This window comes from Syzygium oleosum, unplaced genomic scaffold (assembly GCF_021117445.2).
Source record: "Syzygium oleosum isolate NSW1041296 unplaced genomic scaffold, Sole_v2.1 Sole_v2.01, whole genome shotgun sequence".
Classification (NCBI taxonomy): domain Eukaryota; kingdom Viridiplantae; phylum Streptophyta; class Magnoliopsida; order Myrtales; family Myrtaceae; genus Syzygium; species Syzygium oleosum.
This window is the reverse complement of record NW_026607485.1, coordinates 11,266,193-11,294,041: the sequence shown is the minus strand read 5'-3', so window position 1 is coordinate 11,294,041 and position 27,849 is coordinate 11,266,193. Positions and strand designations below refer to the sequence as shown.

General features: G+C 40.4%; 1 protein-coding gene and 1 long non-coding RNA gene across 2 annotated transcripts; one reads left to right on the top strand and one right to left on the bottom strand.

Moving 5' to 3' along the window:
• Positions 1–11,838: 11,838 nt before the first annotated feature.
• Positions 11,839–12,198, top strand: LOC115688976 (uncharacterized). The gene has a single exon (XM_030614945.1). The coding sequence runs from the start codon at positions 11,839–11,841 to the stop codon at positions 12,196–12,198; it is 360 nt and encodes a 119-aa protein (XP_030470805.1).
• Positions 12,199–12,785: 587 nt separating this feature from the next.
• Positions 12,786–13,604, bottom strand: LOC130140724 (uncharacterized). Its single transcript, XR_008818705.1, has 2 exons — positions 13,245–13,604; positions 12,786–13,179 (listed from the first exon to the last, which is right to left on the bottom strand). It is a non-coding gene; the product is annotated as an uncharacterized LOC130140724 (long non-coding RNA).
• Between the last annotated feature and the right edge of the window lie 14,245 nt (positions 13,605–27,849).

Below are 27,849 nucleotides of genomic sequence, written 5' to 3'. Positions count from 1 at the left end.
AAGTTTTTCAGATTTCTGTGAGGAAAATGGCTTTCAACATAATTTTTCTACTCCTTATACACCAGAACAAAATGGTGTTGTGAAAAGGAAAAATCGTTCTTTGCAAGAAATGGCAAGAACTCTTTTGATTGAAAGCAAGATTCCTTATCATTTTTGGGCAGAAGCAGTTTCTACAGCGTGTTACATTGTCAATAGAGTTTTTATGAGGCCCATTCTTGATAAAACTCCCTATGAACTTTATATAGATAGAAAACCCAGTATTTCATATTTTCGTGTATTTGGTTGTAAATGTTTTATACTAAAATATCCAAATGATCGCTCTGGAAAGTTTGATGAGAAAGCAGATGAAGGATTTTTCCTTGAATACTCTAATACAAGCAAAGCATATAGAGTTTTTAACAGAAACTCTCAGACTGTGGAAGAAACAATGAACGTGAGATTTGATGAAAATGTTCATACTCAGAAAGATGAATCTGAACCATCTCACAATGTTCAAGAGGTGTCTAAAGTTCAACAAGAATCCTCAAAGATCAGTGAATCAGTTGAAGAGAGAAAGGAAGATTCATTCATCACACAACCAGAACCATCAGAATCTAATAATACTCAGAAGGATAGATTCGACAGAAACTGGAAACATAAATCCAGTCATCCGAAGAATCTCATCATTGGAGAAATAGAAGATGGCATCAAGACCAAATCTATACACAAGGAAAACATCAGCAAATTGGCGTTGATATCAGAGATAGAACCAAAAGGAATTAATGAAGCATTATCAGATGAAAGTTGGATTGAAGCTATGTAGGAGGAACTTCAGCAGTTCAGAATCAATGAAGTATGGGAACTTGTGCCAAGACCCAAAAATCATCCTGTAATTAGAACTAGATGGGTATTCAGAAACAAACTGGATGACAAAGGGAAAGTCACAAGAAACAAAGCAAGGCTTGTAGCAAAAGGCTACTCACAAGAAGAAGGCATAGATTATGATGAAACCTATGCACCGGTTGCCAGGTTAGAAGCCATTAGGCTACTTTTAGCTTATGCTTGTTTCCATAACTTTAAATTGTTTCAGATGGACGTGAAAAGTGCTTTCCTGAATGGCTATATCAAAGAAGAAGTATATGTGGAACAACCACCTGGTTTTGAAGAACCAAGGAAGACTAATCATGTTTACAAACTCAGAAAGGCCATTTATGGTCTAAAATAAGCACCTCGTGCTTGGTATGAGAGGTTAAGTAACTTCTTTCAGCAAAATGACTTCACAAAAGGTAAGGTTGATATAACTTTGTTCATTAAGAAAAAAGGTAAGGATTTTTTAGTTGTTCAAATTTATGTTGATGATATCATTTTTGGATCCTCTAACGAACTGCTTTGCAAAGAATTTTCTAAGAAAATGCAGAATGAGTTTGAGATGAGTATGATGGGTGAATTGACATTCTTTCTCGGTCTACAAATGAAACAAACCAAAGACGGTACTTTCATTTGCCAAGAAAAATATGCAAAGGAGATTGTCAAGGAGTTTGGATTGCAGAACTACAAGAAAACAGACATTCCTATGTCTCATTCATCCAAACTGGACAAAGATGAAAATGGTAAAAAGGTTGATCAGAAGGTATATAGAAGCATGATAGGATCATTGTTATATCTTACTGCATCTCGACCTGACATATTGTTTAGTATCTGTATGTGTGCTAGATTCAATCTGACCCAAAGGAATCATATCTCTCTGCAGTTAAAAGGATAATCAAATACATTGGAACTTCTCCAATGTTAGGTCTTTGGTATTCCAAAGAATCAGATTTTACTTTTATTGGTTACTCTGATGCTGATTTAGCTGGCTGTAAAGTGGACAGGAAAAGTACTACAAGAACATGTCAATTACTGGGAAACATGTTGGTGTCCTGGTACTCAAAGAAACAAAGCACAGTTGCACTCTCTACAGCAGAAGCAGAATATGTGGCCTTGGGAAGTTGTTGTGCACAAATTCTGTGGATTAAACAACAATTGCGAGATTTTGCTATTGAAGATTCAAGTGTTGCAATCAAATGTGACAACACAAGTGCTATCAATTTGACCAAGAACCCAATTCTTCATTCATGAGCCAAGCACATTGAAATCAAGCATCACTTCATTAGAGACCATGTCTATAATGGTGATGTGAATATTCAATTCATTGATTTTAAAAATCAATTAGTTGATATATTCACAAAACCTCTTGATAAGTCTTCTTTTGAATATATTAGAAATAAACTATGCATCACTTACCCATTTTCTTGAAGTATCTATTAGACAGGAATTTTTCAGACTCAAATAATCTCCGTCTGAATGTCCCTTTCAGACTCAAATAAAAGGTACATCCTTAATTCAAATTTTGGCGGGTATATTTTTGGCTTTTTTTTGGCAGGATATTTTGCTACATTTTATTTTTGGAAGCAAATCAGGTACGTATTCTAATTTATCTGATTCATTGAGTGTGCTTAAAATATTTTTCTCCTTTTTCAAAATTCCTAAATAATAGGATCACATTTTACAATTCCTAAAAGCGGTTTTTCTTTCTAAAAACCATCTTCTTCTTTTTTTATAAAACCCTACCAGTGCCAACCCCCTCACTCTCGATCATTACAACCTTCAGAGTCTGTTTCTCCTCCTCCTCCAAGAACAAATCTTTTTGGCCTCTGTGAATCACAATGTCTTACAAGATAAGATCGACAAGAATCCTTAATAGAGACATAAAGACATCAGAGAAATCTGAGTTCATGGAGATTTCTGATTCATCAGACACAGATCAGACCAACACCATGAACCTTCAGAAGCGACACCACAAGAGCCACAACCATTGTCTCCACAAAAAACTACGGGTAAAACGGATTTTCGTTTCAATAATATCAAACTTGTGTGGAAAGCATACGAAAGGTTGAAACGCAATAATGCTTCTCCATCGTTTCTTCGTCAGTGTCTAAAAGACAATGGCTTTCACATTGAAGAAAGTCTTGTGCGAAGTTATTCTAAATTTTCCTTAAGAACTGATCATGATCAGGCTAGTACTACTAAAAAGAAGACTATTACCAGGAAGGGAAAAGAGAAAGAAGGGGAACCATCAACTCCTTCTGAAAAGAAATCTGTTCGTATAAGCCCTAAATCTACAAGTGGGTCTAAATCTATGATTTCTGATGATGATGCTAGACTATTTCATAACTTTGAAATGAAGGTTGGAATTGCGTCTGGTGTACAAGGTAATGGCAGTTTATTCAGAAATACAGAGCACAATGTATATTATCAGTTGCTACTTGCTAGAGGGATTATGAATCATCGTAGTGTGGATTTCGACTCTCTGGACAAGGCTGGCATTTCTGTGCAAAATCTTTTTGAAAGATTGGGCATTTACGAATTCTGTTTGTAATCTGCACATGTATATGCAGAACTAACTGCTTACTTTTACTCGAATCTATCCATTCTGTCCCCAAATTGGCTTCAATTTACTGTTGGTGATAAAAAGTATGATCTGAAAGTGGAAGATTTGGCTCTGATTATTGGAGCGAAAAATTACAAGTTCATCCCATTTGAAGTGAGTTTAGAAGATGCGTCCAAAGCCGCTTCAGAAAATCAGAATTTTGCTAGAGGCTCTAAATGCCATATCTCATACTCTGATTTGACCAGAAGGACTGTGATCTTACATAAGATTATTATCATTTGCTTAAGGCCTAAAGCTGCTTCCAAGACAGACTTGTCTAAGTCTGAAATCAATCTTATTTGGGCTATTTTGAATGGAAAGCTTTTCTCTCTTCCTCACATCATCATTTTTCATATATATAGAACTCTCCAGAAGGACAAGGGACAACTTCCTTATGGTGCACTCATCACTAGAATCTTTACCTTTTTAAACATTACTATTCTCGATGATTTGCGCAAGACCCCTGTTCCTTTAATGTTTGTTGGAGAGAAGATGCTTACCAAGATGAATCTTAAGCAATTTGATAGAAAAGAAACGGATGTTCAGCAGTCAGAATCAACATCTATTGGCAGGAGAACTGGCAAAGAGAAAGAAGGAAAACAAAGAGCAGAAAAGAAAAAGTAAGAAAGCAGACTGTGTCTCCAAGTCCATTAAGGGTGTACAGTAAGAAGAGAAAAATTCTTCTCAGAGATGAAGATGATGAATCAGAACACCTTGAAACAGGACAAAATGTTGGTCCAGAACATGCCTCAGCACCTGCTGACAAGGTTTTAGAACCAATAACTGGGGACTTACATCTGCAGCAACAGGATAACATTCCACAGAGGACAGATGTAAGTCAATCTCTACTTAATCCTGAAGAAACTTTGAACGAAAATACTGCTGCAGGACAGGCAGATTTTCAGGGGGAGATTCCAACAGACATAGGGGATAAGTTCGAACAGAATGCACCGGATAATGTTTAGGGACAGACCTCGGACAATATGGCCATTCTGATCCTTCTGCTAGAAATAAAAGAGAAACAAGCTGCACTTGAAGAGAACGTGAAGAATCTACAGAAAATTGTTAAGGAAAACAATCAGACTCAACGTCTTTAGGCAGAAAAAGACAAGACAGAGATTAGGGAAGCTATTGCTCTATGTTCAACAAATATGGAGAAAGCTATGGGCCATTGTTCCACAAAGATTGAGGAAGCTGTTTTTATCCTGGAGAACTTTCAGCTTGTTCGAACCCCATCAAAGAAATAGCTAGCTTTTCACTCTCTTTTTTAAACCATTTTTCAAACGTGTTCTGTAATTCTTAACATTTGCATTTGTTAGACTGTTTGAATGGTTTATATCAGTGCCTTATTCGGCTTATTATTCTTTTTGCTGATGACAAAAAGGGGGAGAGATTATGCAGATATTGCCGTACTAACATTCCATTATGCAGGTTATGCTCAAAGGAAGAGAAATACATAGATCTTAAGAGTTTGCACATTTAAATTTTTATCTGTGTTTCATGCGCTTAATATGATTATTTTCTTCAAATTTATTTGACAATGATTGAATCTGCATGAAAGTTTTGTCACCATAAAAAAGGGGGAGATTGTTGAGGAAAACTCCTAATGTATTTTGAAGCTGACAAAACTTTCCATGATAATTTTGTTCAATCTGACATGCATTCCATCCCAGGTGAATATACTCTAGAAGTTCAGAAGAAAATGTCAAACTTTACAAGTTCAGACTCAAAACGAGAAGTTCAGATTCAGAATAAGAAGTTCAGACTTTACCATAAAAGTCATTAAGACTTTATTTTAAGTCATCAAAGAACTTCAGACCCTATGAGAAACAGGTTCATTTCTTATTAAAAAAACCCCACTAATCTTAGTTCTGAAAGAGATGCAGGCGCAGAAGTTTTTCAGAAGCAGAAGCAAAACTCATTCAGAACGAAACATAACAGCTAGTGATCTGGCATAGATTTCACAGAAGGAAAGTTTTGATTGTCTCAATCTAAGGCTATAATTGATTGACAATCCAACATTATGACAAGTATGCATTACAACGGATAAAGCTCTACTTATGGAAATCAAGATTCTGATTGTATGGGCGACCAGAATCAGCGGGATTCAGATAATGTCAACCAACGACTACTCAATCCATTTTATACAAATCTGTCCAAGGTGAATATTGGAAGATGATCCTCTGAAGACTGTCCAACGGCTAGTTTGGAAGTGGAGGAGTATAAAAGGAGATCAACGAGGAGTAGAAAGATATAGAACGAAATCGAGATTCAACAAGTCCAAAGTCTGAGCATACTCCGATCCTTTCTCTTGTTCTTTTTTGAGCTAAACACTAAGATCTTGAGGGGATATTTTGTAAGAGTAATTGTGTGAGATAGAGAGCCTTATCATATACAAGAGTGTTGTCACTTAGTATCTGTAATTTCTCTTGATTACATAGTGAAATCCAGCCAATAGGCTATCAGCGTGGGAGAGTAGACGTAGGCTTGCTATAAGCCGAACCACTGTAAGCTTGTGTGCAGTTTTTCTATCCCTTATTTCTTGCTTTACATACTGCACACCAAGAGCACTGTCTATATAAACTATTTTGAATCTGAATTTTATTCAGATTCTACTGTGATCAATCATTTCCGCTATAAATTGATCAAAATTGTTTAAATCACCTATTCACCCCCCTCTAGGTGATACTTGCTAGCTACATCATTTTGCAGGTTGTAGCGCTTTCCTTCGAGGAAGAGTGCCAGATTTATGTAAATAGTTGTGGATGACTACTCGATGAAGATTTGGGTGTTTGTGCTTAGGTACAAGTTTGATACTATTGTCAAGATCAGGCAGTTGAGAGCTTTGATCGAAAAGGATACTAGTAAAACGATCAAGCAAGTGCGGACTGACAATAGTATGGAGTTTTGCTCACAGCTATTAAACGAATTCTGCATGAATGAATGCATAGTGAGACATCGCACTAATGCCAATGAACCACAACATGTTGTGGAGTTGATGAGCAGAACATTACTAGAGACGGCCCATAAAATGGTGCTGGTATAGCTAGGAGATTCCTGGCGGATGTGCTTAGTATGGCAAGCTACCTGAAGAATAGATCCCCATCAACTATGATTGGATGTCGGACTCCCAAAGAAGTGTGGTCAGGTAACGTTGCTGATTATTCTGTTCTTAGAATATTTGGTTACTCATGTTATGTTCGAGTTAGTGATGGTAAGCTCGATGGAAGGACAAGAAAGTGCATGTTCCTAGGCTATGCACATGGTGAGCAAGGTTATCGGTTATGGTGTCCGGAATTAAATTCACCTGTTATCAATAGAGAAGTTACATTTGACAAGTCTCCAGTACTTTTGGCTATGAGTGATTATAGCAGTGTTTATACGGATTTGAACGGCGTTCAGCTAGAGGTGGAGTTGCAACCAGAAACTCCTGAGGTAGTGGGTACTAGCGAAGTAATCGACACAGATGGTGTTTATAGTGAGGTAGAGCCTATTGAGCTAAAAGTTGCTGTAACTGTTGATATTGATAAGGTGCGTATTCGATTTCCTGACAGAATTGGATGCAATGATGTTCTATTTTATCTGCGGTTAAGAAGGTTGTGTTGGAGAATTCTTGTGGAGCAGTTAAAGGTGCATGTGGAGTTGGTGTTCTGATGAGGTCCTCGGCTATGGTGAAATTCAAGCGAGGCTTGGACTTAGAAGACGTCTGTGGCGGTTGAGCCTATCGGGGGCTGTGGGAGAGTAGTACTGAAATTTCGACGAAGCAATTGTAACTTAGCTCAAATGTCGAGCCAAGGTAGAGATTGTTAAAATATGTCTCGAGTTTGAGTCTAAAACAAAAATTTGAATATTCCGAATTGATATTTTGCAGACGTCCGAAATCGAGCAAAAGGAAATATTGGAAATCATCTTTCCTACTTTGCGTTGAAGAGTTGGACAGAGTTTGGAAAGTCAATTGTGGACTTGTGGCTAATAATATGAGAGGCGATGGTTGATTGGTAGGTCTCCAATCTGTTTCGATGTTTGGTGAATATTTCAAGAAAGAAATCTCATGATCGACGTTTGTTTCGAGTGGAAATTTCCATCATGGTTGGTCTGGCGAGAAGTGACCATGGACAGTTGGTCTGGTGACACGATAGAGACCATAGGTGATGCAATCCCAAGTTAGCAGTTGATGATGGTTGTTGTGCATAGTTGTGGGTGCACTTCAATGACTTGGAGATTCAAGTTGAAATAAGCTGATGTAGAAGAATACCTAAATTAAGGAGGAGCAAATCTAACACTGAGCTCACATGTAAGGGGGAAATTATTGAGATACACGTGTGAGTTATGTTAGAGAAGTTCCATATCAAATAATTGATGTGGTGCTGAGCAGTTAATATATCATAGTTGGCTCATAACTCATCGGCTTAAGTTTTTGAGTAAAGGTGGGTCCAACTGGATATGTTGACGGACTCGAACTTGAGTTCCCTCTTAGCGATCTCCCCAGGTGAAGGTATCGGGCTTTCGCTGCGCATTCTCTAATAGATATGATCTTCTTAATAGGGGATTTTAATGAAACAAGGGACACAAACGAAAGGATCGGCTCCACCGTGCGTTCGACTTCAGGTATGGAGGAACTAGACACCATGATTGAGGAACTTGCATTGATTGAACCTCCGTCTACAGGTCCTTTCTTCACATGGACAAACAAAAGCTCAAGGGATAATCTTAAAGCAAGCAGAATTGCTAAAGTCTTGATTAATGTAGAACGGTAGGATAAGTATAACCTCCATTCAGTTCAATTCTTGCTTCTAGGGGTTTTCGATCACTCCCATGTTTGGTGTGACTTGACACCACATATAGGAGGAGGAAATCTTCTTTCAAATTTTTTAATTTTTGGATTGCTAACCCTAATTTCTTGCCTATGGTCTCCACTTGCTGGCAATAGGAAGTTCGAGGATCAAGAATGTTCACTGTGGTGGAGAAGCTCAAGACATTAAAACGAAAACTCAAGAGCTTGAATAGATCTCAGTTTGGTGATTTACACTTAAAGGTAAAGCAGGCTAAGGAGAGCCTACATTTACTTCAACATGAGCTTGTGCTTGATCCTTATAATTCCATTACTCGGGATGCTAAAAAGGCACAACTGGATGAGTTACTTGCTCTTAATAAACATGAAAAAGTTTTGCTTAAATAGAAATCTAGAAATCTATAGCTCAAGGAGGGTGATAACAATAGTAAGATCTTCTTCACCTCCATGATGCGGAGGAGTGCCCAGAACAGGATCATTCATCTCAAACTAGAGGATGGCTCTATTATTACCGAGGATGGTGTTCTTAAGAATTCAATTATATCATATTATCAACTCCTTGGTAGCTCTAGGTGTACAAATGTTCTATATGAGAGGTATACTTCTTTTTTCCATGAAGATGTCAATGTTCTTGTTACCTTGCTTGCACTTCAAAGATAAGATATTCTCAGAGTCTTAAAGGGTTTCAACGACTTCAAAGCTCCGAGTCCAGACAATTTTAATAATCTATTCTACAAATGCGCTTGGCCCATCATAGGCTAGGACATTGAGGATGTTGTCATGGACTTCTTCTCCTAAAAAAGAATGTTGAAATCTATAAATTCCACATTGATTTCCGTTGTGCCGAACGAAATTTTATTAATTCTTGTTACCGAGTCTTTTTGTGTTTCTTGTAATCAATATTTATAAAAAAATAAATCATTTCATATCTATCATGTTCGAAAAGTATTTTGAAATACTCATAAAAAATTTGGGGTCATTAGTTTCAGGGTAGGATTCCAAGGGATCGGTTCCTAGTTCGAGGAATTGGGAACTGACCCACTTAATCCTGCAACCTGATCGGACCGATTCTGGTTCTCCGATCTGGTTCCCAGGTGGGTACAGGAACCAGTGGGGATATCTTTCTTTTTTTTTTTCTCGTTAGTCAGCGTAGACACTCCCATAAATAGAAAACAAACCTCCTCCCAACTCTCTGAGCCCTTGCTTCTTTGCTGATAGGCAACAACGGTCTCTAGGATTATCAATCTCCATTGGAATTTTTGTTCTTAGAAAATTAAAGGAAAAAGGTGCGTAACAAAACAAACACCGAACAAGGGAGGTGCGTGACCGCATGAGACTAAGAGCGAGAGTGAGAAGTGAGAGTCGTGAGATTGAGCAAGAGTCGAGAGGGATGAGCGCGAGAGAGTATGGGAAATTAGAGTTTTGAGAAATGTTTTATCGATCCGGTCCGGGCGGTCTAGGTGGGTCAATCCACACCAGGAACCGGACTGATAATCACAGGTTCCAAATTTTAGGAATCGCAGTCTGGTCCCATGCTAACCCCTATTAAAAATAACATATGAAGTATTAATTTTTGTCAAGCCATGGTTTCGGTGAGAGTTGAACAGTTGACTAAATTGGATGAAAACATCAAAGTTTGTGTCATGTCTTCGTTGTTCTCTTTAATAGAGTGCCCATTGAGTTACTTATTATATTCTTTCTTATCTTTATCTTTTCATTAATCAGTCAAGGGCCCTTACGCAAACTTAAACAAACGATAAACATCATCGTGAACTGTCAGAAAGATGACTCAAAATTTCACTATCTATAATTTCTATTGATGATAAGGGTCACCAAAGCTTTTGCAGAGTACTCTTTATAAATGTGCGTAGATCGCCCCATCTAGATGTACACATCTATCATAAAAGGCCGACGTGCCCCCATAAGTTACTTTACAAAATAATTCATAAAATTATACCACGACATACAAGAAAATAATACATATTCTCATGTATCAAAACCTCCGTTACTCAACCACTCATAGAAGAACATAAAGTTAAACAGTTCGAAACGAGCCTAATGCTTCATTAAACAACTCTACAGAAGTAGTTCGAGCATTATACATCGTGGATCTCTTCTATATCATGAAATGAGTCGCTAGTTTCCTCGTCATCCAAAATAGGGTCGAGAAAACACAAGCTTTTCAATCAGCAATTCATGGTATGTTTAAATAGTCTTGGTTTACTATAAGAAATCGATAGCACGTCTTTCATTATGGATCGAATTATCCTCTTACGAACACTCTTTCTTGCTGGGTTTGCTGCTGCTATACCTAGAATCACTCTTTTCACCACAGAAGATTAGATACGAATTTGCAGGCGGATGTGGTCCTAGAACGATGACGCCATTGCGACCCAATAATTTATGGGAGCCACAAACGTGTTCGGCACTGTTTCTCTCTGCCCCCATCGCCACACGTAATTGTGTATGCTTGTCACGATTCGCCACGATGTCGTGTGGACTACGCTACGAAGTCTCAAGAAGTCTACTCTAATCAAGTAGTAAGTATGCACCCGATTCTTATTCGCCCGGTTATAACTCAATTGGCTTGTCTCTAACAATTGATTATACATGGTTTTTGAATTGTTTTTTGCTAGTGCTGCTGCATATACTTGGGGAGGTTGCTGTTGGGGAGGTTTTTGACTTGTTTTATCGCTGGTGCTGCTGCATATATATATATATATTGCTGCATGTAGTTGAGGAGGTCGTTGCTGGGGAGGCTTTGGACTTGTTTTTCTCTGGTGCTGCTGCGTTTAGTAGGGGAGGTGTTTGACTTGTTGGGGACATTATATTGATATAGGACAACCTTATTTTGAATGCAATGATGTTTGATTTGAATCTAAGCCATTGTTAATGGAGTGATTGGTTTTTATGTGTTTCCAAGTTTGTACGCAATGTTTGTTGCACACCAAATGGTCTAATCATATTTAAGAAAGTGAAATCAACAAATCACTTTTTAAAAAGTTACAAAGCATAAATAATAACTTTTAACAAAAATTGGTACTCACGTGATCACTTTTCACTAAACTTTGTTACGTTGGATTTACGACAAGTCACGTTATCCGGAAAAAACGTTAAAATATTGCCACGTTGGAATTCCTACGTCCCAAATCGAAATTGGTATTTAAGTGATCATTTTTTTACTAAAGTGGCACTGAAGGGAACCACTGAAAAGTTTTGGCTTTAAGTGAGCGCCATATAAAAATTATAGCACTTCTAGTGTCATTTTTCTTTTATTATTGTATTTAAAATCTACATGAACACTTTTGGATTGGCATAAAGCGAAGTTATTCATTAACGTGTGTCTCCTCAAAGATGAACTGGCACAATGCAAAATTGGCCAGTAGAAAACAAGAGAGTCCAGTACAGCACTTCATTTTCTTATTCAATGTGCTGTCTCATATGCCCGTCCGATTTATTCAATCTCAGAAAATACCAAGTGACGTGATCGGTGACGACGACAATATCCCGAAACCACTATAAATTGAGACACTCCCTTCGCTCCATTCCCACACCATCAGCTCTCTCACACATCCTCTTCTCTCAAACTAGTCACCCGATGTCTTCCAGGTTCTTGCTAGTTTTGCTCCTGGGAGCGGTGCTCTTCGCCGCCTCTGTCTTCTCTGAGGAGGTCGAAAAAGACCACGAGCACCACCACAAACACCATCACAAGCACCACCCGGGCGGTCGCCGTCTCTTGGATACCGTTGAAGTCGAGGACTCGCACCACCACCACCACCACCACCACCACCACCCCCACCACCCCGGCCACATGCTTGCTGAGGAAGTGGTAGCCGATGAAAAAGAAAAAGAGCACAAGCACCACCACAAGCACCACCCTGGTGATCGCCGTCTCTTGGAGACCGTTGAAGTCGAGGACTCGCACCACCACCACCACCACCACCACCACCACCCTTGATACATGCTTGCAAAGGAAGTGGTAGCCGATGAAAAAGAGAAGCCGTTCCCTGAGAACTGAGTGTGCGTTCTTCAATGAATGTATATGTCGTGTGCTTATCACGCTTTCAAATAAGAGGTGGTCCATATAGTATCTGGTACTACCGTGTTAGCAGGTTGGTTATTTGTGTTCCATGTAATATAGGATGTTTGCACTTTGCTTGGGCATTTCAAAAACTTTGCCCTCGTTAATATATGCTGAGTATTTGCTTGCCGTGAGCTTTCCTTTGTTAAACTTCTAAGTGTTCTCTTATGCAATCTAACATTGCCATGTCCCGCAAGCACGAAGAATTTGTTCATACTCCTAAACCCTCAGCCAACATAGATGCGCGACTAGAATAAGATTAATAGTTGATGAAAGACGTAAATAGGTTTTGCTTATTTAGAAAAGAGACAGCAGATCCTCATCTAGACAGAGGTACCGAAGATCTAAAATTTCTGATCAACTGCTTTTGACTCACTTGTGAAGTATAATAAAAGAAGGAATAATGAATTTCACCTACTGATATCAGGACATACATGAGAAGATAACAATGGATGTATTAGAAACATTAATTTTTTCTATTTGGATAATTTAATTACTTAAGACTATGTTAACAGAATCATATTATTCTAAAAAGATGTTTTTTACTTGCCCACGACTAAAAGCTACACTACCGGACATACACCCGAAGGACTTTGAAAAGGACCGAAATGAGGAGCTATAGAGGGGGTAGAAAGGAAAAGGTGCGAAGCAGAGTAACTAGCTAGTTGATTTAAAAGACATTCCTCTAGCCAGTCTGGAAAGCAATAGAGGTAAGATCAAAGCGGATGTATGAGGAGCAGTAGCGAATGGATTCCCGGGTTGTTGATTGGAGGTCATTTTTTGATTTCAATCACCACTGGGCGGCAAGCTCCACGCTTCTCAGTAAACTTCTAACCGTACCCTGTCCGCCAATCTGCACTGTTCGGGGTCTGTCAGTCCAATTCTATCCCGGCGAGCGGGAAGAAAGACAGAAGAGAAATTACATTATCATACGATATTTAGTCAATCAAGCAAGCTGAAGTTTTGTGGCACGGTTGGTAGCCAGTCTCTGTCAATCAAGGAAGCAAAAGCCAGTAGCAATCCTCTCTCCTATCTGTGAAAGGCACGGAGCGGTCTAAGTCAAAGAAGAAGAAGTTGATGAACATGAATCGATACGAAAGAGCCCTCACGATACGGAAATCTTTCCTCAAGGAAAAGGTCGCTTAAGCGATATGGGACTGCACCGCAAGCAAGAAAGAAAAATAATTTATTGAGGCAGGTGGGAATTTCAACAACTCAAAGAAAAGGACCTCGCTCCACCACACCACTTCCAACACATGTCCCCACAGATTGATCCGATTTTAATTTTTGTGGGGGAAGGATACTAGAAGTGCCAAAAGTTGTGTACGGCGCTCACTTTGGTGCCAAAAGTTTCATTTGGATCATTTAAGTGCAAAATTTTTTGAAAAACGATCACTTAAGTACCAACTCCGGTCAGTTTGGCCGGAAATCTGACGTGGCATTTTTTTATTAATTTCTAAAGCCGATGTGGCTCGCCGGAGATACAGTCAGCACGTACAGTCAGTATTTTTTATTTTAAATATTTTTTTTCTTTTTTCCTTTTTTTTTCTTTCTTTTTTCCTTCTTTTCTTTTTTTCTTTTCTTTCTTCTCCCTTTGGTCACCGCCGGTGACCGGAGGCCGGCCACCGGCCGCCTGGCCTCGCCCGGACGAGGCCGCCGCCGCCCGCCACAGGCGAGGCCCGGCCGACCCTCGCCTAGGCGACGGCGGGCAAGCCCCGGCGATGACCAAAGGGAGAAGAAAGAAAAGAAAAACGGAAAAGAAGAAAAAAAAGAAAAAAATTCAGAAAAGTATTTAAAAAATCGAAATATATACGTGGAAATGCCACGTAGACTAATTTTTTTTAAAAAATCGAACTAAGATTAAAAAATTAATTATAAATGGCACGTATTAATTTGGCCGGAATCTCTCACCGTTGGCACCAAAGTGATTATTTTTCCTCTGATTTGGCACTTAAGTGATCCAAATGGAACTTTTTGCACCAAAGTGAGCTCCGTACACAACTTTTGGCACTTCTACTATTCCCCCCCCCAATTTTTGTAGATCTGCTTCAGCTGAATTTTAACAATTGGCCTAACTGCTCTTGGAAAGAATTACCCAATGGTCCACTTATTGCTTTGTTGAGCATTAATCTTAGTCAAAATATGAATTTTCATGTAACATAATCTAGATTGGATTGAGCTTTTCCTTATGTACCTAGTTATAGAGTTCGAATGTGCAATAGTTTATTTTGAAAGTTCTAACAAAGATGGCCTATCTTTTTCATTTGGAATGGTATTAGTTTCGCTTTTTTTTCGATGACCAAATTCATATCTTTACTTGAATTTATACCGGTTTGCTACCTCTAGACAAAACCCTTAGAATTATAAGACAAAATTACCCTCCTTTACAAATGCTTAAGCCTGCAACCTCTCTCATGAACCCTAGCCTCCATCTCCAACAAATCCCATCACTCCTTTAACACGCATCACTATCCTTCGCCATCAACCCCTGTCGCGACCTCCTCGAACCGATCGGTTAGGCCAAGAGGAATTTGTCGAAGGATGTGAACGTTAATTGATTCGTTTGAAGGACGAACTAAATAGTTCATTAATCCAAAGACCGAGGCACTCCCGAGCCTCATGCCTTGCGCGACAAGAATTGTCAAATTTACGCATTCGATTGGAGTCGCCACTAGCTATAATCAAGGGTCAGCTAAAAACCCTGATCAAGACGTGGGAGTGTCGTCTCGATATGCACGATGACTAGAGATTCTAAAATTCGAGGACTTGATTACACTAGCGATCTAACCAGTGCCCTTTCGGTATCTAAACTTGAACATTTGCAAATTAACGTACCGGGCAGCCTATCGAAAAAAACTAAGATTCGACCTAATCATGTTAGAAAGGGAAAATAACAACCATTGTATTAAAGATGCGCAATCAAATAATCATAGAGAAAATAAAGAACCAGCGACTTAACATCGTCTTTAAAAAAAAAATACAATCAAAAGCCCTAAACTAAAGCCCTAATGGCTTGTCCGAATTTTTGGGAAATTTTTTGAGGTTTTCTCATTTTTTACAAATTTTCAACTAAGTCTAGAATGAAATAAATACTAATATCTAGTGAAATTAAGCCCAAAAGTGATTTTTGAACATTTCCTAATTTTCTGGATTTTTCTTGGAATTTTTTTGAATTTTTTTTGAATTTTTTTAAATATTTTTTTAATGTTTTTTCAGACTTTTAATATTTTTTGGATTTTTAAACATTTTCGAATTTTTTTTGAATTTTTTATATTTCTTAATTTTTTAATATTTTTTAATGTTTTAATATTTTTAATAATATAATAATTCCGGACCGGTCCCCTGACCCAATCCGCCCGACACCTGACCTGGGTTTTCTCTGACCCGCCCGGATCCCTTTCTCTTATTTCATTTTCGATTTTTTTTATCCCTCTTTTCTTTTTTCTTTTTCTTTTTTTGTTTCTTTTTCCTTTTTCTCTTTATTTTTTTATTACTTTTCTTCATCCCCTGCATGCCTTCTGTCATGCACGTCCCTTTTGCTTCTTCACCGAGAGTTCTTCATGCCGTGACTGGGATTTCGCCGAACGCTTCTCAACCCCGACCGCCGTCGCGTGCCGTCAACGCCAATGGCCGACACCGGGCTCACGTTCCCACTGCCGTACAGCCCAGCCTCCGGACTGTCAACTAACTTCGACCAAAAAATGACGCCGGCAACTAAAACTCGATTTCCGGCCCCCAAACTTCCGGCCCCGAGTAAACGCGCTAAGTCTAAACAACCAAACATACCCGCCAAGAAGCAGAGATAGTGATCTAATGGGGGCGGCTTCAAACCGCGGGCATCACCCAGCAAGGGGAATGGAGCATCCGGCGAGGGAATGCGTACACGCGGCCGACTTGAACAATGCGCGAACAATGGCATAAGAGCAAAAGAAAAACATCGAGTCAGTCATAGAATGTCGAGCCAAGCACAAACGAAGTATGAAACTAAGCTAACAAGAACAGATTTTGTTGATAAAAGTCTCGGCGTTCATTCGAGCATTTTATCAAACAGGTGGAGGGCTAGTTCAAACCGGAGCCCAAAACTGACATTCAACGTGATTTTTTTGCTCAAAGATGAAGTGTAAGGACCTAAACGACCGTATTTAGTAACAACTTCATCTCGGTTCACAATAAAACACTGAAAATTATCACAACGAGATTCGACGTTTTAGACCTACGCTGCTTCATTGGGATATTCTATCAAACAGGTTGTAGGCAACTAGGAAATGGAGCTACAGGTTCGTTTTTTGACGAAACTTGTGGCTTATTTTCGATATACAAGGCTCGAAGCAGCTTCTTTGAGTATAAAACGAGTGCTATCCTCCTTTGGTGGAGCCGGGCAATCACCGAATAGACTCGATGTGCCCGACACCCAAGAGGCAGGGGAGGGGGACCCGAAACAGTGTAAAACGATGAAGACCCACCTGGTTCAGGGCTGATCGTGTGGAAAAGTGAGGAAAATATGAAGAATTCTCTCATTGATATGTATATTCTTCTTTTAAGGTTACAATATAACATGTATATATATACAGAGGACGACAACCCTAATTTTCCTACAAGTCAGGAGATAAGAATAGGAAGAAACCAAATAAGGAAAACTTCTCCTATTAGGACGCTAATTGACAGCTCGTCAACACTCCCCCTCAAGCTGGTGAGAAGATATCTTTGATGCCCAGCTTGACAAGAGCGCTGTGAAATGCTCGGCTCGACACGGCTTTAGTAAGCACATCTGCCAACTGATCTTTAGACTTGACGAAAGGAAACTCTACCACCTTAGCATCCAAGTTTTGTTTGACGAAATGTCTATCCACCTCAACATGCTTAGTTCGGCCATGTTGAACTGGATTATGGGAAATTTCAATTGCCGCCTTGTTATCACAGAACAATTGCATCTCAGACTCTGGTGGAAAACCAAGCTCTGTCAGCAACTTCTTGAGCCACAATAACTCACACAGCCCCTTAGCTACTCCTCGGAACTCAGCTTCGGCACTGGACAGGGCTACAACCTTCTGCTTTTTGCTTCTCCATGTCACCAAGTTACCTCCCACAAATGTAAAGTAGCCCGAAGTAGATCTCCTGTCTGAAACGTTGCCTGCCCAATCTGCATCCGTGTAAGCCTTTATTTCCAAATGTCCATTTCTCCCAAAGAACAACCCTTTGCCCGGAGCTGACTTCAAGTAGCGTAAAATTCGAATCACGGCGTTCATATGTTCTTCGCTCGGAGCATGCATAAATTGACTCACAACTCCTACTGCATATGCAATATCTGGACGGGTGTGCGACAAATAAATTAACCTCCTTATTAACCTCTGGTATCGATCTTTATTAGTAGGTACCTGATCAGGAACTTCTCCAAGTCTGTGATTTTGGACGATAGGTGTGTCTGCAGGCTTACAATCCAACATTCCAACCTCAGCCAATAAATCTAATACATATTTTCGTTGAGACAAGAAAATACCTTTCTTTGACCGGACTACCTCGATCCCCAAAAAATATTTCAGACCTCCCAAGTTTTTCATCTCAAACTCCTTCGCAAGTCTTCTCCGAAGTTCAGCAATTTCTTCAACATCATCTCCAGTGATGATCATATCATCCACATATATGATTAGTGCAGTTACTTTGCCCTGTCTCCTTTTTAGGAATAGTGTATGATCGGAATTACTTTGAATATATCCATACCTCTTCATTGCTGAGCTAAAGCGACCAAACCATGCCCAGGGTGACTGTTTTAGTCCATACAGGGAGCGCTCAAGCTTGCAAACTACATTAGGCTGATCGACGCATGCATAACCCGGTGGAATCTCCATGTAAATCTCTTCCTCTAAGTCCCCATGAAGAAATGCAATTTTCACATCAAATTGATGCAAAGGCCACTCTCTGTTTACTGCAACTGACATCAAAACCCGGATAGTGTTCAACTTAGCAACCGGGGAAAAGGTTTCTTGGTAGTCCACACCGTAGGTTTGGGTATACCCCTTCGCTACTAGCCAAGCCTTGCATCTCTCAATTGAACCATCGGCCTTGTATTTGATGGTGAAGACCCACTTACACCCTACTGCTCTCTTTCCTGTCGGTAACTCTACCAGTCTCCAAGTCTCATTCTTCTGCAATGCTTCCATCTCTTCTTTCATCGCTTGTACCCACTTAGGATCATTCAATGCTTCTTGTACTCCACTAGGAATTTTAACTCTGGAGACGTTAGACACAAACGCCTTCACGGGTGCTGACAATCTCTTTGTCGATACATAGTTCGTGATTGGGTACTTCGATTTTCTTTCCTCCACATCAGGTGAGTACCTATTAGGTGCCTTCCCTCGATTATGTCTGTAGGGCAATTTATAACCAACATCCGTATCAGTATCATCAGAGGAATCATGTATAGTTGGAGATCTTACCTCAGGAGTATCCTCAGGAGAGTGGTCGGGTACTTGAGAGAGAAGAGAGGGTTGTACTTGTGACTCTTGGAGTGAAGCATCCTGCTGATCTTCTGTACTAAGGAGTTGCGGCCTAGGGTCCTGTTCACTATCCTGACCCATATCCTGAGTTGCTGCCGTAGGCTGGCCTACTGTCTGTCCTCCCAATTCGCCATTCTCTGATACTGAGTCCGTCCCAATTGCTGCCATCAAACCAACATCCCACCAATTTTTCCTTTCATCCCGTTTCTCCCCCTGAAAGGTAGAATTGGTGCCAGGGGAAAAGAGTTCCGTCTCAATAAACGTCACATCCATGGTAATAAATGTTTTCTTCGTGCTAGGATTGTAGCAGCGGTAACCTTTTTGGTGAGTGCCGTAGCCCAAGAAAACACATTTAACAGCACACGGATCGAGCTTTGTACGGTGATGCTTATGAATGTGGACATAAGCCACACACCCGAACACCTTCGGAGGCAAAGTCAAGATCGACGGAAGAGGAACATGTTTCGAAAGTTCCTGGAGTAGAGACTGGAATGCCAAAACTCGAGAGGGCATTCTGTTCATAAGATACACGGCCGTAACAACGGCTGCATCCCAAAAACGACGAGGAACCTGCCCACCCTCTAATAAGGCTCGCGCCGTCTCAAGAATATGACGGTTTTTTTCCTCAGCCACACCATTTTGCTGTGGTGTGTTAGTACATGAGGTCTCATGAATGAGGCCATGCTCCCGGAAATAACTTGCTAGCTGCTGGTTGATATATTCACCACCATTGTCACTTCGGAGAATGCGAAGTTGAGCTCCGAATTAAGTGGCTATCATGCAATGAAACATACGAAAGACAGAGCTGACCTCATCCTTGTGTTTCAATAAATATAACCAGGTCATTCTGGTATAGTCATCCACAAACGTGACAAACCAACGAACCCCAGACATAGTAGAAATCGGCGAAGCACCCCACACATCAGAATGGATTAATGAAAATGGTATCATGCTTTTATTGAAACTCATCGGAAAGGAAGCTCGATGGCTTTTCGCCAAAATACAGGTCTCACATTTAAATGCCGAAGCTGAAGAATTACTGAATAAGTCTGGGAATAAAAATTTTAAATAGCCAAATGAAGGGTGGCCAAGTCGACGATGCCATAACCAAATGTCTTGCACTTTATCAGTGGAGGAACCGCAGGTGTGGTAAACTCTGCTCGTATTGAAGTCCTCCACAAAGTACAACCCCTCTCTCTTAGTACCACGTCCAATAATCTCCTTCGTGAGGATATCCTGAAATAGACAAAACGAAGGATACATGAGTACGCTGCAATTCAGTTCATCAGTGATTTGTCCAACAGACAGTAACCGATTAGATAAAGATGGAACTAGCAGAGTATTTGTCAATGACAGAGACTGAGAAAGATTAACACTGCCAGCTCCTGTAACAGGAAAGCAATTGCCGTTAGCATTAAAAATATGCTGTCGTCTCGGAGTGGTACGATGAAGGAGGTCCTCAGCATTGGGTGTCATATGATCCGTGGCACCCGAATCTATAATCCATCCATCACGGCCGTTACCTGTAGAAGCACTGACAAGCATAAACCCATCGTTACCTTCAGAGGCTACAGTCGGGGTAGAGGTAGTGTCTACCGTCGGTACTAAAGACAAGGCCGAGGCAACTGGGACCCTATCCAAGTCACCAGTAGCCAAGGACGCCTGTCCCTTTCCTACCGTAGTATCTCCTTTCTTCTTAGCCTGTAATTCCTTCCACCAATCGGGGTAGCCATGCAACTTAAAACAGGTTTCCTTTGTGTTCTTAGAATTCCCACAGTGGCTACAGCCCCCTACATTCTGCGGAGATGATCTAGCCCTCAAACCATCACCGGAGCGTCCTCCATCAGAACCGCCAGGCACCATCTGCAAAGTAGTGTGTGCGGTGCTCCTCTCAGGAATTTTCTGGCCAAGTTTTCCTCCATGTGACACCATGGCAGCAGCGGATGTAGTGTCTGGACGTGTGAGCATAACATTTTGTCGCATATCCTCACGTCGAACTCGTGCATAGGCTTGCTCTACGATGGGAAAAGGTTGCATTTGTAGCACATCAGCCCTGACATTGTCAAGGCGATCATCAAGCCCATCCAAAAATAAGTAGACACGATCTTCTTGTACTAAGGCATTATAGCGCTCAATATCGCGAGGGCATGTCATGGGGTTCGGACGACGAAAGTCAACCTCCCGCCAAAGACCTTGAAGAGTATTGTAATATTTCTCAATGGGTCCACCTGCCTGCTTCAATCGACTCAGGCGTTGCTTCAGATCATATACCTGGGAAACATCGGAGCCGTCAAAGAATGTTGTAGCTACGGCCTCCCAAACGGCCTTAGCGGTGGGGTACCGAATAAAATTGCCAATCAATTCTGGGACCATAGAATTGATAAGCCAGCCTTTAACTGTAGAGTCGTCAATTTTCCACTTTCGAAAACTAGGATCGGTCGGAAGCGGTGGGGAAAGATCTCCATTAATATGCCCCAATTTGTCTTTTCCGGAGATGTACATCTCGACAACTTGGGTCCAAAGGCCATAATTGTGGCCATCTAACTTCACGACAATGGATGGTGCAGGAGCCTTAACGTGGGACGGTGAGACCTGATGAGTGGTCAAAATTTGGGTCAACTTCGATGTTAAATTCTCAAGGAGGGCATCAGTGGTGGGAGCCCCTCCTGGAGCTTGGAAAGGGACACCGCCACCCGAAGGGTGCGCAACAACTCCTGCTGAAGCTGGAGGGGCCACATCGAATGGGATCTTGTCATCGGCCATGTCTCGAGAAGAGAAGAAACGGTGCGGCAACCAATCGTGGTCGCGGCGATTTCTGGTTTAGAAGGTCGGAGTGACGAAGAGATCGCGGTAAGAGAAGATCGGCGCGATGACAAGCAAAGTCGCGGCGGGTCGTAGTACCTCCGCTGTGGTCGGTGGCGAGTCAAGCGATCGACACAGCAGGCGGCGGCGCTGGATCGTGAAGTAGAAGAGAAGACCAAACCCTAGTTTTCGAGTTTGGTTCAATTGGTCGGGTCAACAGGTTCCTAATCGAACCCGCTCTGATACTATGTGGAAAAGTGAGGAAAATATGAAGAATTCTCTCATTGATCTGTATATTCTTCTTTTAAGGTTACAATATAACATGTATATATATACAGAGGAGGACAACCCTAATTTTCCTACAAGTCAGGAGATAAGAATAGGAAGAAACCAAATAAGGAAAACTTCTCCTATTAGGACGCTAATTGATAGCTCGTCAACAGATCGGGATGAAGCACGGCAGTTGGAGGCTCGACGGGAGCCGACGGCAACTCAGATGGATGACCGGCGAAGGATGAAGGCTCTCCTCCTTTTTTCTATTCACTCTCAAATTCTCCTCTCCAAAACTCTCTCCGATACTCTCTCTTCCTGTTTTTTTTCTTGTTTCTCGGTCACTTCCCTCTTGCTCAAAACTCTTCTCTCTGCTCCTTTTGAATCTTCACCCTATTCCCTCTCTCCCGTCCCCTTCCAGACAGCTTTTGATGGTCAACAATACCAGCTATCTTACTTTTCCATTCCCAGCTCCAAAAATCCCGTTGATCAGTGCGCTTTCCCTATTTCTGTCTATGTCAGCAGCCGTTCCTCTTCTTGGGGACTGAATCAGGTTCATTTCCTTGCTAAAACGGCTGCAGCGCTGTGCCATTGCTTCCTCTCTTCTGGAAACGCGGCTATCAATCTCCTCGTGCAAAGTGACCTTTGGCTTTGTCGTCTTTGTTTGTCCTCGTCCTGGCCGAGCGTGAGCATGAGGGGAAGGAGAGGCTGAGGGGTTGGGCTGAAGGCTGGAAGAAAGGCTAAGTTGGGCCGGGGGCTAACGGGCCAAAAATAGGCCAAAAGCGGGCCGACGGGGTAAAAGAGAAAGCAAAGAACAAACCCAAGAAGAATATAAATAAATAAATAAATAAAAAGAGCTCAGCTCAAACAACTAAAATAATTGAAAAAGGGGCCGGCTCTATCAAGCCGGATCAAATCGGCCACTTAGCGATTTTTTTTTTAAATTTAATTTTTTTTTAAAAATGTCTCTCTTTTACATTAGTTTGGCCCACTTAAAATTTAAGCGTCGATTTAACGAGACGGACATAATTAGGTGTCAACAACTCCCTAACTCACCTTTATAGATCTTCAAGCCCTGAAACTCTCCCACTTTCAATACCAATTTATAAGATGTAACGAGATATGCTAGTTTGTTTTTTGATAGATAATCATGTTTGATCTATCATAATGTCTCACGATAAGAAGACAAATTTCACCTTTTTCATGAATGTACGCTCACCACGTAGATTAAGATTGACCATATACTTGTAGATTGTATGGTCCTATGTCCCGTCCATACAAAAACCTATGTGACCTACCATGGTGGTCGGTATTGTCAACAGCTCAATCTGCCCCCAATTGATGCATGTGCATGGATTTGTAACAATTGCAATTAACTTCTATGTATATCCAAGTCAAGATATATACCTTGTATTATTTCTTAAGTGATTACGTGAACCCAATTAAGCGCCAAATTTGATCTAACGGAAATATTGGTTTATATACCAGATCCATATAATGTAACAATTATAGTACATCGAGCTCATACGTATATCTAATACATGCAATATTGGTAGACACTTGATGTGAACCCATATGCCACGTGGAACGATACCGTGAAGTCAAAAGAAGTCTACAATATCCTAAACCAACCAGCCCAATTCCAATTCGTCCGGTTATAACTCGATCTTCTGCACTATCATTCAATTCCTCGTTTGTCGAGCACCTTGCCTAATTTACGGTCACAGTCCCAACCGATACACACAGTAAAGTCATATTAAAATAATTTACTAATTTGAATATGCTTTATGTTCAAGACAAAATCCCCAAACTAAAGGCCTAGAAAGGGTCATAGCCAATACACTCCCTTGTTTCTCGCCCATGTGAGCATAAGTCGAATCTACGTATTCCACCGCCGTTAATGGAAAATGAAGAAAAGGGCACCTTCCTGACTTCGATACACAAGCTAAAGTTGTTTAGTATACTCTTAGGAGGTGCAACCTATACGATGATTAAATAAGGTAGTTTATGTTGGCGTGTCCCTATTTTTCTTGATGGGTTGAACATGTTAATTTTAGTCAAGCCATGGTTTTGGTGAGGGTTGAACAGTTGACTAAGTTGGATGCAAACATTAAAGTTTGTGTCATGTTTTCGTTTTCCTCTTTAATAGAGTGCCCATTGAGTGGCTTGAAATGCCCATCGAGTTCCTTATTATATTCGTTCTTATCTTTATGTTTTTATTATTTAGTTTAGGGCCCTTACTCAAACTTAAATAAACGATAAACAAGAACATGAACTGTCAGAAAGATGACTAAAAATTTCACTATGCAGAATTGCTATTGACACACGGATCACCGGAGCTTTTGTCCCCGATTGCTCTCCACATATGTGCGCATATCGCCGCATCTAGGCGTCCACGTCTATCGTAAAAAGCCGACTGCTTCATAAGTTACTTTACAAAATAATTCATAAAATTATACCACGACATACAAGAAAATAATATATATTCTCATATATCAAAACCTCCATTACTCAACCACTCATAGAAGAACATAAAGTTGATCGGTTCGAAACGAGCCTAATGCTTCATTAAACAACTGTATAGAAGTAGTTCGAACATTATACATTGCAGATCTCTTCTATATCATGTAATGAGTCACTAGTTTCCTCGTCATCCAAAATAGGGTAGACAAAACACGAGCTTCTCCATCAGCAATTCATGGTATGTTTAAATAGTCTTGGTCTACTATAAGAAATCGATAGCATGTCTTTCATTAAGGATCGAATTATCCTCTTACGAACACTCTTTCTTGCTGGGTTTGCTGCTGCTATGCCTAGAATCACTCTTTTCACCACAGCAGACTAGATACAAATTTGCAGGGCGATGCGGTCCTAGAACAATGACGCCAATGCAACCCAATAATTTATGAGAGCCACAAACGTGGTCGGCACTGTTTCTCTCTGCCCCCATTGCCACACGTAATTGTGTATGCTTGTCACGATTTGCCACGATGTCGTGTGGACTACGCTACGAAGTCCCAAGAAGTCTACACTAATCAAGTAGTAAGTACGCACCCGATTCTTATTCGCCCGGTCATAACTCAATTAGCTTGTCTCTATCAATTGAAGGTCAACGTCCTAACTGATATCGGCAACGATGTCAAAACCATAAAATATATTAGTAATACATAATAATATGTCTATTGAGTATAAGTTTTTAAATCTAAAGCCTCGTTATAATTAACGGTCGCGTTGTTTGTTTCTTGATCCCATGTGAGTCTTGCCATGCATCTTCTCAATAATAAACCTAGAAATTGCTCATTTTATAATACTAGGGGTGCAACATGTGTAGGTGTTGTAGGGTTCGGATGTGCCATGTGATGCGCTTACCCGTAAATAAGAACATTGGTCATATAATATATAGTGTTCACTATCACGTTTGACAATTCCCTATGCTCAGTTACGCAATCCCCATGCTCAGGTATGCAAAGGGTGTAAAACTTAGATTTCTACAAGCTTGGTTACTAGTGAAGGGCTTTCATTGCCCAAATACCACATCAATGTGACACGATAAAAATTAATCAAAGAACCAATGATGTTCGTGGGCACTTACCCATTTCATGCACCAACATGAAGTTGATATGAAACCTTAATATGATACATGGATCTGTCTATTGATTATAGCTAGTGAAGCTTTCGATTTTGAATTAGAATAATAAGGATTTTTCTTAGATCCGCTGTTACTAGGGAAAAGGATATTGGAAGTGCTAGAACTTTCATACAGTGCTAACTACAGTGCTAAAACTTTTCACCGAATCACTTAGCGCCACATTGGAGAAAAATAATCACTTGAGTGTCTCCAGCAACAAATTCCACAAAAAGCTACATGGCAATTTTTAATAGAATTTTATTAGGAAAAGTACAACAGGAATGCCATAACTTTTGCACAGTGCTTATTTGAGTGTCAATTTTTTTTTTTCGTTCACTTAAGTGCAATATCGAAGTAAAATCGATCATTTGAGTGCCACTTCTGGCAAATTCTCTTACATGGATTTTTTTTTATTTTTTAAAAAATAATTTACTTTTATTTTTATTTTTTATTTTCCTTTTTGATTTTTTTTTCTTTGTGCTGGACGCAAAGGCCTTGCCCTTGGCCGACAGGGCCTTCGCGGCCTCACCCAGGGCCATGGCGGCCTCGTTGGCCGTGTGCGATGGCCTTCATGGCGAGGTTGCCTCGCGCGTGATAGGAGAGGGCCTTCGCGCCCTTGCCTACGGTTGGTGAGGCACTGATGGCCTCGCCCAGCGCCATCGAGGCCTCACTAGATCTAGGCGAGGTCGGTAGCGGATTTTCCAATGAAACAAATTGTCGATGGGGTTTAAATGATTGATTTTTCAAATTTGTGGCATTTAAGTGATCAATTTTATAAATTTGTGGAATTTAAGTGAGTGAAATAAATTACAAAAATTGTCCATGTCAGTGTTAGCGGTGCCACGTAAATTGACCGGCGTCCACGTCGGATTTTCCGAGGAGACAAATTCACCGATGGCGCTGAAATGATTAATTTTTCAAATTTGTGGCACTTAAGTGAGCGGAAAAGAAGTTAGAACACTCAAGTGAGTACCGTACGAAAGTTATGGCACTCTTACTGTTCTTATCCCGATTTTTATTCATATGTGGCTTTTTTATGTAAAAAACGAGTCCAACATGGACGGTGAAGTGACCGTTCATAACAAAATGATATCATATCCTTCAAAATTAATCACTCTCTCTAAAAATAGACAAATCTCTCTTCTGTCGTTGTTTTTGTTGACTTTACTCTCTCTCACTCTCGTTCGTTGTTTGCACTAGCTCGCTCCCTTTCTCAATCACTTTTTAACTCAGTCATTCAATCGCCGTCATCCTTTCTCACTCACACACTTAATCGACGCCGGAAAAAGTTGGGGCTTGGAGGGAATAAATTGGGGCTTGGTTCTTCGTGCGAAGAAATTAGGGCTTGGTTTTTGACTTGTTTTTTGCTAGTGCTGCTGCATATACTTAGGGAGGTTGTTGCTGGGGAGGTTTTTGACTTGTTTTATTGCTGGTGCTGCTGCATATATATATTTTGCTGCAGATACTTGAGGAGGTCGTTGCTGGGGAGGTTCTGGACTTGTTTTTTTTCTGGTGCTGCTGCGTTTAGTAGGGGAGGTGTTTGACTTGTTGGGGACATTATATTGATACAAGACAACCTTATTTTGAGTGCAATGATGCTTGATTTTAATCTAAGCCATTGTTAATGGAGTAATTGTTTTTTATGTGTTTCCAAGTTTGTACGCAATGTTCGTTGCACACCAAATGGTCTAATCATGTTTAAGAAAGTGAAATCAACAAATCACTTTTTAAAAAGTTGCAAAGCATAAATGATAACTTTTAACAAAAATTGACACTCAAGTGATTACTTTTCACTCAACTTTGTTACGTTGGATTTACAGCAAGCCACGTTATCAGGAAGAAATGTTAAAATATTGCCACGTTTGAATTCCTGCATCCCAAATCAGAATTGGCATTTAAGTAATCATTTTTTTACCAAAGTGGCACTGAAGTGAACCGTCGAAAAGTTTTGACACTAAAGTTGCCGGCTGTACAAAAGTTATGGCACTTCTAGTGTCATTTTCCTTTTATTATTGTATTTAAAATCTACATGAGCACTTTTGGATTGTCATAAAGCGAAGTTATTCATTAACATGTGTCTCCTCAAAGATGAACTGGCACAATGCAAAATTTGCCTGTAGAAAGCAAGAGAGTCCAGTACAGCACCTCATTTTCTTATTCAATGTGCAGTCTCATATGCCCTGGCCGATTTATTCAATCTCAGGAAAATACCAAGTGACGTGATCGGTGACGACGACAATATCCCGAAACCACTATAAATTGAGACACTCCCGTCACTCCATTCCCACACCATCAGCTCTCTCACAGATCCTCTTCTCTCAAACTAGTCACCCG

Bases quoted from the DNA above. Each gene is read 5' to 3' on its own strand.
- LOC115688976 (XM_030614945.1), top strand. From the start codon at position 11,839: ATGTCTTCCAGGTTCTTGCTAGTTTTGCTCCTGGGAGCGGTGCTCTTC.